General features: G+C 33.5%; 2 protein-coding genes across 4 annotated transcripts in view; one reads left to right on the forward strand and one right to left on the reverse strand.

Annotated features, from left to right (window-relative positions):
- The window catches only part of RSRC1 (arginine and serine rich coiled-coil 1), a 346,237-nt gene that overhangs the window by 321,647 nt on the left and 11,743 nt on the right, over window positions 1–12,847 (reverse strand). The window lies entirely within an intron of this gene.
- Window positions 2,934–3,271, forward strand: LOC120598807 (40S ribosomal protein S29-like). The gene is made up of 2 exons (XM_039857893.1): window positions 2,934–3,109; window positions 3,263–3,271. Exons 1-2 carry the CDS (start codon window positions 2,954–2,956, stop codon window positions 3,269–3,271), a joined length of 165 nt encoding a protein of 54 aa, XP_039713827.1. The 5' UTR covers window positions 2,934–2,953.

Here is a 12,847-nt window from a genome sequence, read left to right on the forward strand (position 1 = left end):
GATCCTGGACAATGGTAACAAGACTACACAAAAAGGACATGATAGTCTTTTCGATAAATATTGAGAAAGCTGGACATCTACATGCAAAAGAATAAAAATAGACTCTTACCTTATACCATATATAAAATTAACTCACAATGGATTAAAGACCTAAACATAAGACCTAAAACTATAAAACTCCTAGAAGAAAACACAGGGAGAAAACTCCATGACATTGGAATGGACAATGATTTCTTGACTATGACACTAAAAGCTAAGGTAACAAAAGTGAAAATAGACAAATGGTACTACAATTTCTGTGCAGAAAGGGAAAGAATCAAGATTGAAAAGACAATCTATTAAGTTGGAGAAAATATTTGCAAACCATACATTAAATAAAAGTTAATATTCAGTATAAAAAAAAAACTCCTATAACTCATTAACAAAAAGTAACCAAATTAAAAATTGGTCAAAAGGTGGTCAAAAGACTCAAACATTTCTCCAAAGAAGATGTATAAATTGACAATAGGCACATAAAAAGACTCTCAACATCACTAAACCATCAGGGATATGCAAATCAAAACCACTAGATATCATCTTACACTTGTTAAGATGGCCACTATCCAAAATAATAACAACAATAACAACGACGACAACAACACCACGTTGGTAGAACTATAAAATGGTGTAGCTGCTATGGAAAACAATATGAAGGTTCCTCAAAAAATTAAAAATAGAACTACCATATGATTCAACAATCCAACTTCTGGGTATATATTCAAAAAGAACTGAATACAGGATCTTGAAGAGATATGTGCACACCCATGTTCATTGCATCATTATTCACTATATCCAAGAGCAACCTGAATGTCCATCGATGGATGAATAGTTATAAAATGTGGTATATACATATAATGGAATATATTCAGCCTTTAAAAAGAAAGAAAACCCTGTCCTATGCTATAACGTGGGACATTACACTAAGTGAAACAAAAAAAAATTGCATGATTCCACTTATATACGAGTTGTCTAAAACAATCAAACTCATAGAAACAAAAAGGAGAATGGTGATTGCCTGGAGATGGGAGAAGCAGGAAACTGGGAGTTGTTGTTCCATGGGAATAGTATTTCGGTCATGAAAGATGAAAAAGTTCTAAAGATCTCTTTGTACAACAATGTGCATATACTTAACAATACAGGACACTGAAAAACTGTTAAAAAGTATAATTTGTTGATTTTACCACAATAAAAAAATAATATAAGTGCATCATAGATACATACAAATATAAGAGCTAAAACTATAAACACAACTTAACACCATGAGATACTACTAAAGCCCACCATGTTGGCTAAAATGAAAAAAACTAACGCCAAGTGCTGATGAGTTTACATGTAAGTGGAACTCATATACATTCATTGTTGGTGGGAATATAAAATAATACAACCATGGAAAACCATTCAGAAAACTTTTGACTATACCTTATAAAACTAAACCAGACACCTACCTTATGACTTACAAGTTTCATTCTTAGTTATTTACTTAAAAGAAACAAATATAGATATCAACAAAAAGACTTCTAAGAGAAATGTTTATAGTAGCTTTATTTATAATAGCCAAACCTAGAACGAGCCCAGGCACCCATAAATAGAAAAATAGTAAATAAACTATGGCATATTCACTGTTTAGCAAAAAAAAAAAAAAAAAAAAAGAACAAAGTAGTGATATAAAGATCGAAGCATTATACTAACTAAAAAGCCACATGCTAAATATTACTATGATATAGTTACATTTAAATAAAATTCTAGAAAATATGTGATATATCCATACAATAGAATACTATCAACAATATAAAAAAGGGATGAACTATGACATACACAACATGTGTGGATCTCAAAAGTACCAGGAACAAAAATTTATAATACTCATATGAAAACTACTATGGCAGAAAAAACCCAAAACAGTGGTTGCCTCTGAGAAGAATGTAAGCAGGAATCTGGCAATCATTATGAGGGGATTTTCTGGGTAATGGTAATATTCTATATCTTGATAGGTACGTGCATTTGTCAAAATCCAGTAAATGTATGCTAAAGATTTGTATATTTCAATGTATTCAAATTTTCCTCAAAGAAAAACATTTCTAAGTTTTTGTTTTCAAAAGAAAAATTTGTAAAGGAATACTGAACTCTGCTTAGTGATAAATATGCTGAAATATTTAAGGGGAAAGCTTACTAATATCTACAGTTGAAAATGTGTCCAAACACCAGGATGAGTTATTAACAGATAGAGGAATAGATAAATGGATTGATATGTGATAAAGTAAGTAAAATGTTAATGGTAATAGCTAGGTGATCGATATATGAGTATGCACTGTAAAATTCTTTCAATTTTACTGTATGCTTGAAATTTTTCATAAAATTATGTTGGAAAAAAATCTATGGGATATATTTGGAACAGTGATTAGAGGAAAATTCATAGCCTTAAATACTTTTATCTACAGAAATGAAGCACAAATATAAATAAATTCCCAGCCCAAAAGACTAGAAAACGAATAACAAACTAAAACAAAAGAAAGCACAAAGCAAGAAATAAAGATAAAAGCAGGAATTAGTAAGATAGAAAACAAACAGAAGATCTAGATAATAAGCCAAAATCAATTTTTTTTAAAAAATTAACAAGAGACAATCCACTAGCTAACTTAAACAACAGAAAAAGCACAAATATACAAATAAATGACAAGGAAAATAAGCATTGAAACAGAAGGAAAGAAAAATTTGCAGACCTCCAGGTATATATATTTCAAAATATAGATGAAATGAATCATATACTATAAAAATACAGTTTATCAAAAGTAAACTTGTAGGAAACAAAGTTTAGACTGACCAATTTCTGTTGAAGAAATAAAGTTATCAATGAGTCGCTCTACAAAAAAAGTGCCAGGCCCAACTTCTGCCTCGTTGCCTCCGAGAGAGCAAGATGGGTCATCAGCAACTGAGAAAATTCGGCCAGGGTTCTCCTTCTTGCCACGTCTGCTCAAATCCACACGGTCTGATCCAGAAATACAGCCTCAACATGTGCTGCCAGTGTTTCCATCAGTACGCGAAAGATAAAGGCTTCATTAAGTTGGCCCAAGTGAACTTCCATGAAGGGTCATTCCGACATCTACTGCAGAAACAATGCTAGCTCTTTGTATATAAAATAAAAATTTCAATTATGAATGTTTTATTGTGAATGGAAGTCACATCACCATAGAAATCTTTTTAAATTTTGCTATTATCTTCTTAGTGGATTTAACTTCAAAATTTGTGGCTTGTTCACCCGTGGTTATATAAAAGTATTCATGCTGGAAAAAAAAAAAAGCACCAGGCCCAGACAGTTTCACAAATTTACCAAAATTTCAAAGACCAGATAGTCCTAATGCTCCATGAATTGAGAATAACAAAAATAAAGGAAAACTTTCCAATTCTGTTTATGAAGCAAGGATGATTATAACTAAACTTGATAAACACAGTATAAAAGAGAAAAACTACAGACTAATATTGCATATAAATATCTACATAAAAATACTAAATTAAAAAATGAATGAACGGAATTCCACACTACATTAAGAAAATAATACACCAGGGCTAATTGATTTTTCCAGAAATGCAAGATTAGTTCCTTAACAGATCTAAGAAAACAAAAACCATGTGATTATATCCACGAATGATGAAAAAGCCTTCAGCAAAATTCAATACCCATTCCTGGAAAAAAAAATACAAAGTGATAGACCCTCTCTTAACATGAAAAAAATATACACACTTTAGCCCTAGAGCCAGTGCATTTCTTAACAGGAAAAACACTAGAGGCATTTACACTAAAATCAAGAAAAAAAACAAGGATGTATATCATCTCCACTGCTATTCCACATTTAACTGGAGGCAAAGATCAATGCAATTAGATAAGAGAAAGCAAATGAAGGAATAAAAACTGGAAAAGAAGTAAAATTTTTATTTGTGGATGATATCACAGTATATCTGATAAACCCTAGAGTCAATGCTAAAATTCAAACAATGAAAGAAGTAGCAGCATATAAAATGTATATAATCCATACTACCTAACATAATCTAGATTTAAGGGAATCCCTATGAAAATTCCAATGCCATAAGAAGAGATGAAATACTGCCATTTGCAACAACATGGATGGACCTTGAGATAACCATGCTAAGCGAAATACGCCAGACAGAAAAAGTTGAAAACCACATGGTGTCAATTACACATGGGATATAAACCTAAAAGCAACAAATGGGACAAACAGATTCATGTACATGGACAATAGACTAGCAGTTACCAGAGGGCAGAGGGAGAGGGGTGGGGCGGGGAAAGTAGATGAGGTAAAAGGGGTCAAAAATGTGGTGACAGAAAGAAATCTAACTTTGGGCAGTGAACACACAATGCAATATATATATGCCCTACTATTGAACTGTACACCTGAAATTTACTAGATTTCGTTAACCAATGTCACCATAATGAAAATAAATAAATAAATAAATCCAATGTCATTGTTTACAGAAATAGAACAAACAATCCCAAAATGCGTATGGAACCTTAAAAAGCCCCAAATAGCCAAAGAAATCTTCAAGCTTGCTCTTTTCATTTTTCAACTCTCTAGAAGTTCTATTTGGTTCTTTTTGAGGGTTTCAATCTCCTTGCTCTTCTCATCTAGTTGTTTTCAAATCCTGAAATTGTTGATATGATTTGTTTTCGATCTCATTGAGTTTTTTCAGAAGTACCATCCTAAATTCTCTGTCATTTAAGTCGCATATTTCTATGTCTGTAAGCTTATTTTCTAGAGATTTTTCTCTTTCTTTATGAGATGGCTTGTCACATTGGTTGTTCATGGTGTTTAATGGACTATTTCTCCTCCTAGGCATTAATGGAAGTGTATTATACTGTTTTCCAGAAAGAAGGTTTATTATATAAAGGTCTGTCTGTAGTCTGCTGCAAAGAAGGCGCTTTTCTTTTGGTTTCCAGTAGGTGGCGTCTAAGCCTTTGGTCCCTGCTTTATATAATGCCTTAAAGTACTTCTGGTAGCTCTTATGTGCAGATCCCACAGTCAGGCGTGCTGGTGTGCAGTTTGGGTGTTTTTTGTTGAGTTTTAGATGTTCAGCTTATTGTTGTTTCAAGGGGAGAGATCTGAGGATGTCTCTCACTCTGCCATGTTTTCTGTTGAAATGCGGCTCATGGCACTGGTCGCCCATTGGGAATTGAAATGTAGCTTATAGGCTGGCTGCTTTTGCTGCGATTGGGAAGGCCACTCACAAGGATGGCTGTCCCACTGTGAACACTTGGTTCTGAATCACTTGGAGCTGAGCTTGGCAGCAAGCCAATAATACCTGCCCTGGGCAGGCAGTCTGAAGGTTGTGTGGGGCAGGGTCTCAGAGAGACAGTGACTGCCAGATCAAAACATCCTCAGTCTTGCTGGAAATTTAGTAACTGCTGTAAGTTCCCGCCATCAGACCAGGGGCTTCTAATGGTTCTGTGGGAGGGGTCTGCACAATCAAGCTGGCATGGTCTGTTAGGGAGGCCAGACTAAGGCACAATGGTGGCTGCCTTTCCATCTCTCTTTCTGACTCCAGGTAATGAAGATTTTTTCAGACTGAATCTTGCGCGAGCCTCAGACCCACGGCCGATGTCCCGGGTGAGTGTCCGCAGGTCAGAAATCCTTTGTGCGGGTCCTTCAAAGGGACGTCTAGGGGCTCAGTTGCTTTCCGTCTCACTCAGATGGCCAGAATCCACTCTAGTTTCTACAGTCAGAGTTATTGGAATCTCCTCTTCCCTGGGCTGGGACCCTGTGCTGCATAGCCCCCAGATGAGACAAGGAACCCCCTCTTCTTCAGGAGAGCCTCTGCAGCCTCGCTCTCCCTCCCGGTGATCATCCACCACCCGTGGGTGCGAGACCAGCCCGATTCGGGACTTTGCCCCTCCTACTGGCTTCGATGTGGCTCCTTTATATTATCAGATGTAGGTGTTATGATCAGCTGAACTTCAGGTGATTCTCCACGTTGATTATTTTATAATTTGGTTGTAATTTCAATGCGGTCCTGGGAGGAGACGAATCCTGCTTTTACCTAGTCTGTCATCTTTACCCTGACCCCCAGAAATCTTCAGAAAGAAGAACAAAGTTAGTAGCATTACAATTTCTGATTTCAAACTATATTACAAAGTTATAATCATCAAAAACAGTATAATATTGGCATAAAAATAGAAACATAAATCAATGGAATTGAATAAAGAGCCCAGAAATAAACCCACCCATGTACGGTTAATTACTATATGACAAAGGAGTCAATAATATACAATGGAGAGTTTCTTCAATAAACGCTGCTGAGAAAATCAGATAGCCATATGCAAAAGAATGAAACTGGACCACTATCTTACATCATACACAAAAACCAACTCAAAAATGGGTTAAACACTTGAATGCAAGACCTGAAATCAAGAATTAATAAAAGCATGAATTAATAAGGTAGATATAGGGAAACAGAAGACCTAAATAATAAGACAAAATCAATTTTTAGAAAAAATTAACAAGAGACAAGCCACTAGCTAAAGAAAAATGACAGACCAATAAAACTCCTAGAAAAAAACATAGGGGGTAATCTCCTTGACATCAGTCTTGGCAAAGATTTTTGGATTTTACATAAAAAGCAAAGACAATAAAAGATTTTTGGATTTTACATAAAAAGCAAAGACAATAGAACATCAAACTAAAAAGCTTTTGCATAGCAAAAGAAAGCATTAACAAAATGAAAAGGCAACCAATGGAATGGGAGAAAATATTTGCAAGTCATATATAGAAAAAGAGGTTAATATCCAAAATATATAAAGAACTCATACAACTCAAAAGCAAAAAATTAAAAAAATAAAAAACCAAACCATCCAATTAAAAAGTGGGCAGAGGATCTGAACCGACATTTTTCCAAAGACGACATACAAATGGCCAACAGAAACATGAAAAGATATTCAACAGCACTAATCATCAAGGAAATGCAAATCAAAACCACAATGAGATATATCATCTTACACCTGCTAAAATGGCTATCATTAAATGATAACAAGTGTTGGCAACAATGTGAAGAAAAGAGAACACTTTACAGTAATCCCATATCTGGATATATATCCAAGGAAAACAAAAACAGAATCTCACTCCCATGTTCACTGCAGCATTATTCACAATAGCAAAGATATGGAAACAACTTAAGTGCCGGTCAGCAGAAGAATGGATAAGAAAGATGTGGTATATATACATACAATGGAACATTATTCAGCCATGAGAAAGAAGGAAATCATGCCATTTGCGATATGTATGGACCCTGAGAGCATTATGCTAAGTGAAATAAGTCAGATAGAGAAATACAAATATTGTTTGATATCACTTACATGTGGAATCCAAAAAAGCCAAACTCAGAAACAGAGACTAGAATGGTGGTGTTTACCAGGAGCTGAAGGGTGGGAGAAATGGGGTCAAAGAGTAAAAATTTCCAGTTATAAGATGAGTAAGTTCTGGGGATCAAATGTACAGCATGTTGACTATAGTTAGTAGCATTGTATTATATGTATACCTGAAAGTTTCTAGGAGAGATCTTAAATGTTGTTACCACAAAAAAGAAATGGTGATTATGTGATGTGAAAGAGGTGTTAGCTAAGGCTATGGTGGTAATAATTCTGCAGCATTTAAGTGTAGCAAATCAACATGCTGTATACTTTAAACTTAAATAATGTTATATGTCAATTATATCTCAATAAAGCTTGAAATAAGTAAAATAAACATAGACATCTGTAGACTTCACATACAGAAACAATAACTATTTAGATATCATAACGGTAGGGGAAATCTCATTTACGATAGCAGTAAAGAAGCTAAAACACTTTGGAATAAAGTTAGCAAGAAATGAGTAAAATTTATATGAGGAAAACTTTAAAACACTTCTGAATCACAAAAACACTAGACCAGAACAAATAGAAAAACCATCTCTTTGCTTTTAGAACAATTCAACATAATAAAGGTGTCGGTTCTCCTTAATTTTTAAGTTTAATAAAATTCCCCCCAAAAACACCAACAAGCTTTTTAAGTGAACCTAAATGAATTAATACCAAAGTTTATATGAAAAAATAAACAGTTCACATAAAAAGACTAGCCAAAAAAAAAAAAACGTGGAAAAGGAAAAGCTAAAAGTCAAAGGAGGGACTAGGCCTATCCAACATTAAAATATACTATAAAATTTCTATAATTATAAGTGTGTTAGTGGTGCATAAACAGACAAGTAGATCAATGGAAAAAGACTCAGGTACTAATGGAATTTAGTATATTATAAAAAGGGCATCACAAATCACTGGGGCAAAGATGGAGTTTTTAATAAATGGTGATGAGAGAACAGCCATTTGGGGGAAAAAAGGTCCATACGTCATATCATACACTAGAATAAATTCAAATATATAAAAGATTTAAATGTAAAAAAATGAAACAAACAAGTACAACAGAAAACACATCAGCAAATTCCTCTACATCTAAATGTAAGGAAATAATTTCTCTATGTTCTGCATATAAGGAAAGATGCGATGAAAGAAGAGTGATAAATTTGACCACATAAAGGAAAAAAAACTTTTGCATGGCCAATAAATACCATAAATGAAGTCAAAAGACAACTGAAAAATTAAGAGAAAATATTTGCTATATGTATCACAGCTAAAGAACTAATATATCTAGTAAGTCTCTTAAAAATTGAAGGAAAAAAAAAGATTAAAAATCCAAAGACATGAACAGAAAATTCACACACAAAAAAGATAGAATAATTGGTCCTCAAACATATGAAAAGATGTTCAACCTCACATATGAGAAAAAGAAATAAAAACTAACCTTACACTAAAATACCATTTCTCATCTATCATGTTGGCAAAAATGTTTAAATGACAATACATTCTACTGGTGAGGTTATGAAGAAACAAGCCTCGGATATATTACTGACAAGAATTTAGTAATTTCTAACAAAACTACAAACATTCACCTTTTGATCCATCAATCCAACTTCTGAGTTTCCCCTGAAGATATACCCCAAACAAAAACCCTGAAGCACAATGTTAATCGTGGCAGCCTTTTAGTAACTGCAAAACATTGGCAGTATTACTAACGTCCAAACCTAGGAGACTGGCTAAACAAATTATGATACATCCACACAATGAAGTACTAAGCAACTATAAAATATGAGTAAGATTACAATTAATGGATAGTTATTTCCAAGATATATTACTAAATAACAACAAAAAAAGGAAAAGCATAAAAGAGTAGCTACAGTATGCCACAGATATAACTACTACTTCATTTAAAAAGAAACAGAGGAAAGCTCAAATACCAAACTTATAGGATCAATTACCTAGGTGGTGGTCAGGAACAAGACAGAAGAAAGGGAGTGATCCTTATTTGCGTCCACCTTTTAATACTGTGCTATCTTTTATAACCACATACTACAATAATGGGGGAGGCAAATAAGTAAATAAAATTTTAAAATTTAGGGGGATAAAAAACGTAAAATGAAATGTAAACAGAAACAAATGAACCTAACTCTTCGAAGAAACTAACCACAGTGAAGTGGGGAGAACTACAGAACCCCAGAGTAAAGATAAAAAGAACCATAAAAAATATCGAACTCTAGTTTATAAGTTTGTTCTTCTTACTGGTATGTATCAGCAATTCTGAAACTACTTTCTGTGTATTCTAGAAAAGAAGAAATAATATAAAATAATAAAATGTAATAGGAGTAGGTTTCTTACTGTTGCAGAAGGAAGTGATATGATACATGTCACAACTTGAGTAATTAAAAAACATAAAAATTATATTAAAAAGCATAATCAACTAATTACTTTAAACTTATCCATGGAAAATGCAGCAAACCTCACATATTTGACTCCCCTCCAGTCCTGCCATCCCCCAAAACATGCCTCATCTTTCAATTATTTTTTTTACAAATGTAACAATAAAGTTTCCTGAACTTTGTTTTTTAAATATTTAAATATTTAAATATTAAATATTTAAAGTATTTGACTTTCCATGACTGAACTCATTTCTATTTAAAAAGCACAGAGATCATTAACACACCTTCCAGATTTAAAATCATATAGTACTTCATCTATGAAAAACTCATTATTTTCATCTTCTCTATTTAAAGCCTTGATTAACTAAAATGTTCAAGAAATGAGTTCTTCCCTTTTCTTGTTAAACCAAGATTAACCATGAAACTCAATTTAAACATTTTGAAAAATAAATTCCTAAAATATATTTTACAAAATAACATAAGATATAAGACACAGATAATGCATTTTCTCAAAATTTAGGACTTTTTGGTGCTTCCAGGTTATTAAGTTATTGGCAATTAAATGCAGAAGTGTTGATGCAAGAGGCTGGAAAGTTACTGTTGAATAACTTGATTCCTCATATATAAAATAGGTATTACCCTGCATGACTGCCTGACAAATACAAAACTCAAATTACTAAACGTCTGTGCTCAAAATAGTTTGTTGCTGACTAGACATCACTGCCATGACTTTTAAGGTCTTCCTTGCACTGCAAAAGAAAATTAACATTTCCAGATTCCCTTCTGGAGGTAGTTGTAGATAGATGGTTGGGCAGAGAAGCAGCTTCCAGGTGAGTAGTTTCTTGAGAAGTACCCACTTTGGTGCTACAAATCTAAAGAGTTCTTAAGACTTCCAGTGATTTCTGAGAAAACAACTAGCTTCCATGCTTCAGGCTAAAATAATCAGGGACAGCTTCCCTAATTCCCTGAGCCCTCCCAAAGTTTATATAAGCCTTTAATTCCCTGTGTTAAAACTCTAATGAATTGAGTGGCTTCTGTTTCCCTAATTAAACTCTGATTGATTCAGCATATATGAAAATACTTCATAAACTAAAAAAGACCACATAAAAGCATGGATTATGGTTTCTATTCCCAATGACAGGAAATTTCAATTGAAGTTGTTTTCTCGGAATCAGCCTCTTTTTAGACAAATCAATACATCCAAAATAAAGCTTTCCTTCTACAAATCAATAAAACAATAAAACTTTTCCTTATTACAAAAATCAGCTCTCTACCTAACTTCATTTCCCCCAATTAATCATCCAATCAATCAAGGCATATTTACTAAGCCAGGCATTATACAAGGTACCAAGAGAATCCCCCTGCAAGAGTTTACAATATATGAAAATAACAAAAACCTCATATTCATAATATAACTGTTACATATCAGGAATCACATGTGATGGTGGGTCAGAGAAATGATGGATTAAATTTGACTTTGGAGTGAAAAGGTAAAAATCAAAAAAAGATTTCATGAAGAAGAGAATTAAAGATTAAATAGAAATGAACATTAAAGGGTAGAAACACTTCTCAAAGTAGAAATAATTCAAGAAACTAGAAGAAAGCATGCTCAAAGAAACAAAGCTAGCAACTGAGGGACATGTACAGAGAGCAAAGGCATATAGCACAGAGTGGCTTATTCCTGTGTATACGAAGGAAAGGAGACTGAAGCAAAATGATACAAGCCAGAAAATCTAAACATTTGGACTTATTGCTATTACCCAACTTCAGATTCATAGAGAGATTTATATGCTTAGATAACAAAATCAGGCTGCTAATATATCGCCAAAACTGAAGCCTAATAGTATATATAGAAACGAATGATAATGATAGTACAACATATCAAAACTTTTGGGACACGGTAAAAGCGGTCATAAGAGGAAAGTTACAGGCCTATCTCCAAAAACAAGAACGAGCCCAAATAAACAACCTAATGCTTCATCTTAAAAAATTACAAAAGGAAGAACAAATGAAGCCTAAAGGCAGCAGAAGGAAAGAAATAATCAAAATTAGAGCAGAAAAAAATGAAATGAAAAAAAACAAAAAAAAAATAGAAAAAATAAATGCAACAAAGAGCTGGTTCTTTGAGAAAGTTAATAAAATTGACAAATCCCTAGCTAGACTCACTAAAGAAAAAAGAGAAAGGATCCAAATAAACAAAATCAGGGATGAAAGAGGGGAAATTACAACTGACGTCGCAGAAATACAAAGGATCATACAAGAATACTATGAAAAAGTATATAACACCAAATTCAATAACCTAGAAGAAATAGACCAGTACTTAGAAAAATACAAACTTCCTAGACTGAATCAAGAACTGGAAAATCTAAATAGACCAATCAGTAGTATGGAAGTTGAAACAATCATCAAAAATCTACCAAAAAGTAAAAGTCCAGGACCAGATGGCTTCACCAGTGAATTCTACCAAACATTTAAAGAATATTTAATACCTATTCTCCCCAAACTCTTCCAAAAAATTGAAGAGGAGGCAATACTTCCCAACTCATTTTATAAGGCCAGTATCACCCTGATACCAAAACCTAGTCAAGATAACACAAATAAAGAAAACTACAGACCAATATCTCTCATGAACACAGACGCAAAAATCCTAAATAAGATACTAGCGAACCGAATACAGAAACATATTAGAAAGATTATACACCACGATCAAGTGGGCTTCATCCCAGGGGCACAGGGATGGTTCACCATACGCAAATTGATTAATGTGATACAGCACATAAACAAATTAAAAAATAAGAACCATATGATCATATCAGTAGATGTAGAAAAGCCTTCGACAAGATACGGCACCCATTTATGATCAAAACACTTAACAAAATCAGTATAAAAGAAATGTCCCTTAACATAATAAAGGTCATATATGACAACTCTCAGCCAACATTATACTTAATGGTGAAAAACTAAAAACTTTCCCTCTAAAATCAGGAACAAGGCAAGGCAAGGCTGTCCACTATTGCCA

The sequence above is a fragment of the Pteropus medius genome, unplaced genomic scaffold (assembly GCF_902729225.1).
Source record: "Pteropus medius unplaced genomic scaffold, Ma_sr-lr_union100, whole genome shotgun sequence".
Classification (NCBI taxonomy): Eukaryota; Metazoa; Chordata; class Mammalia; order Chiroptera; family Pteropodidae; genus Pteropus; species Pteropus medius.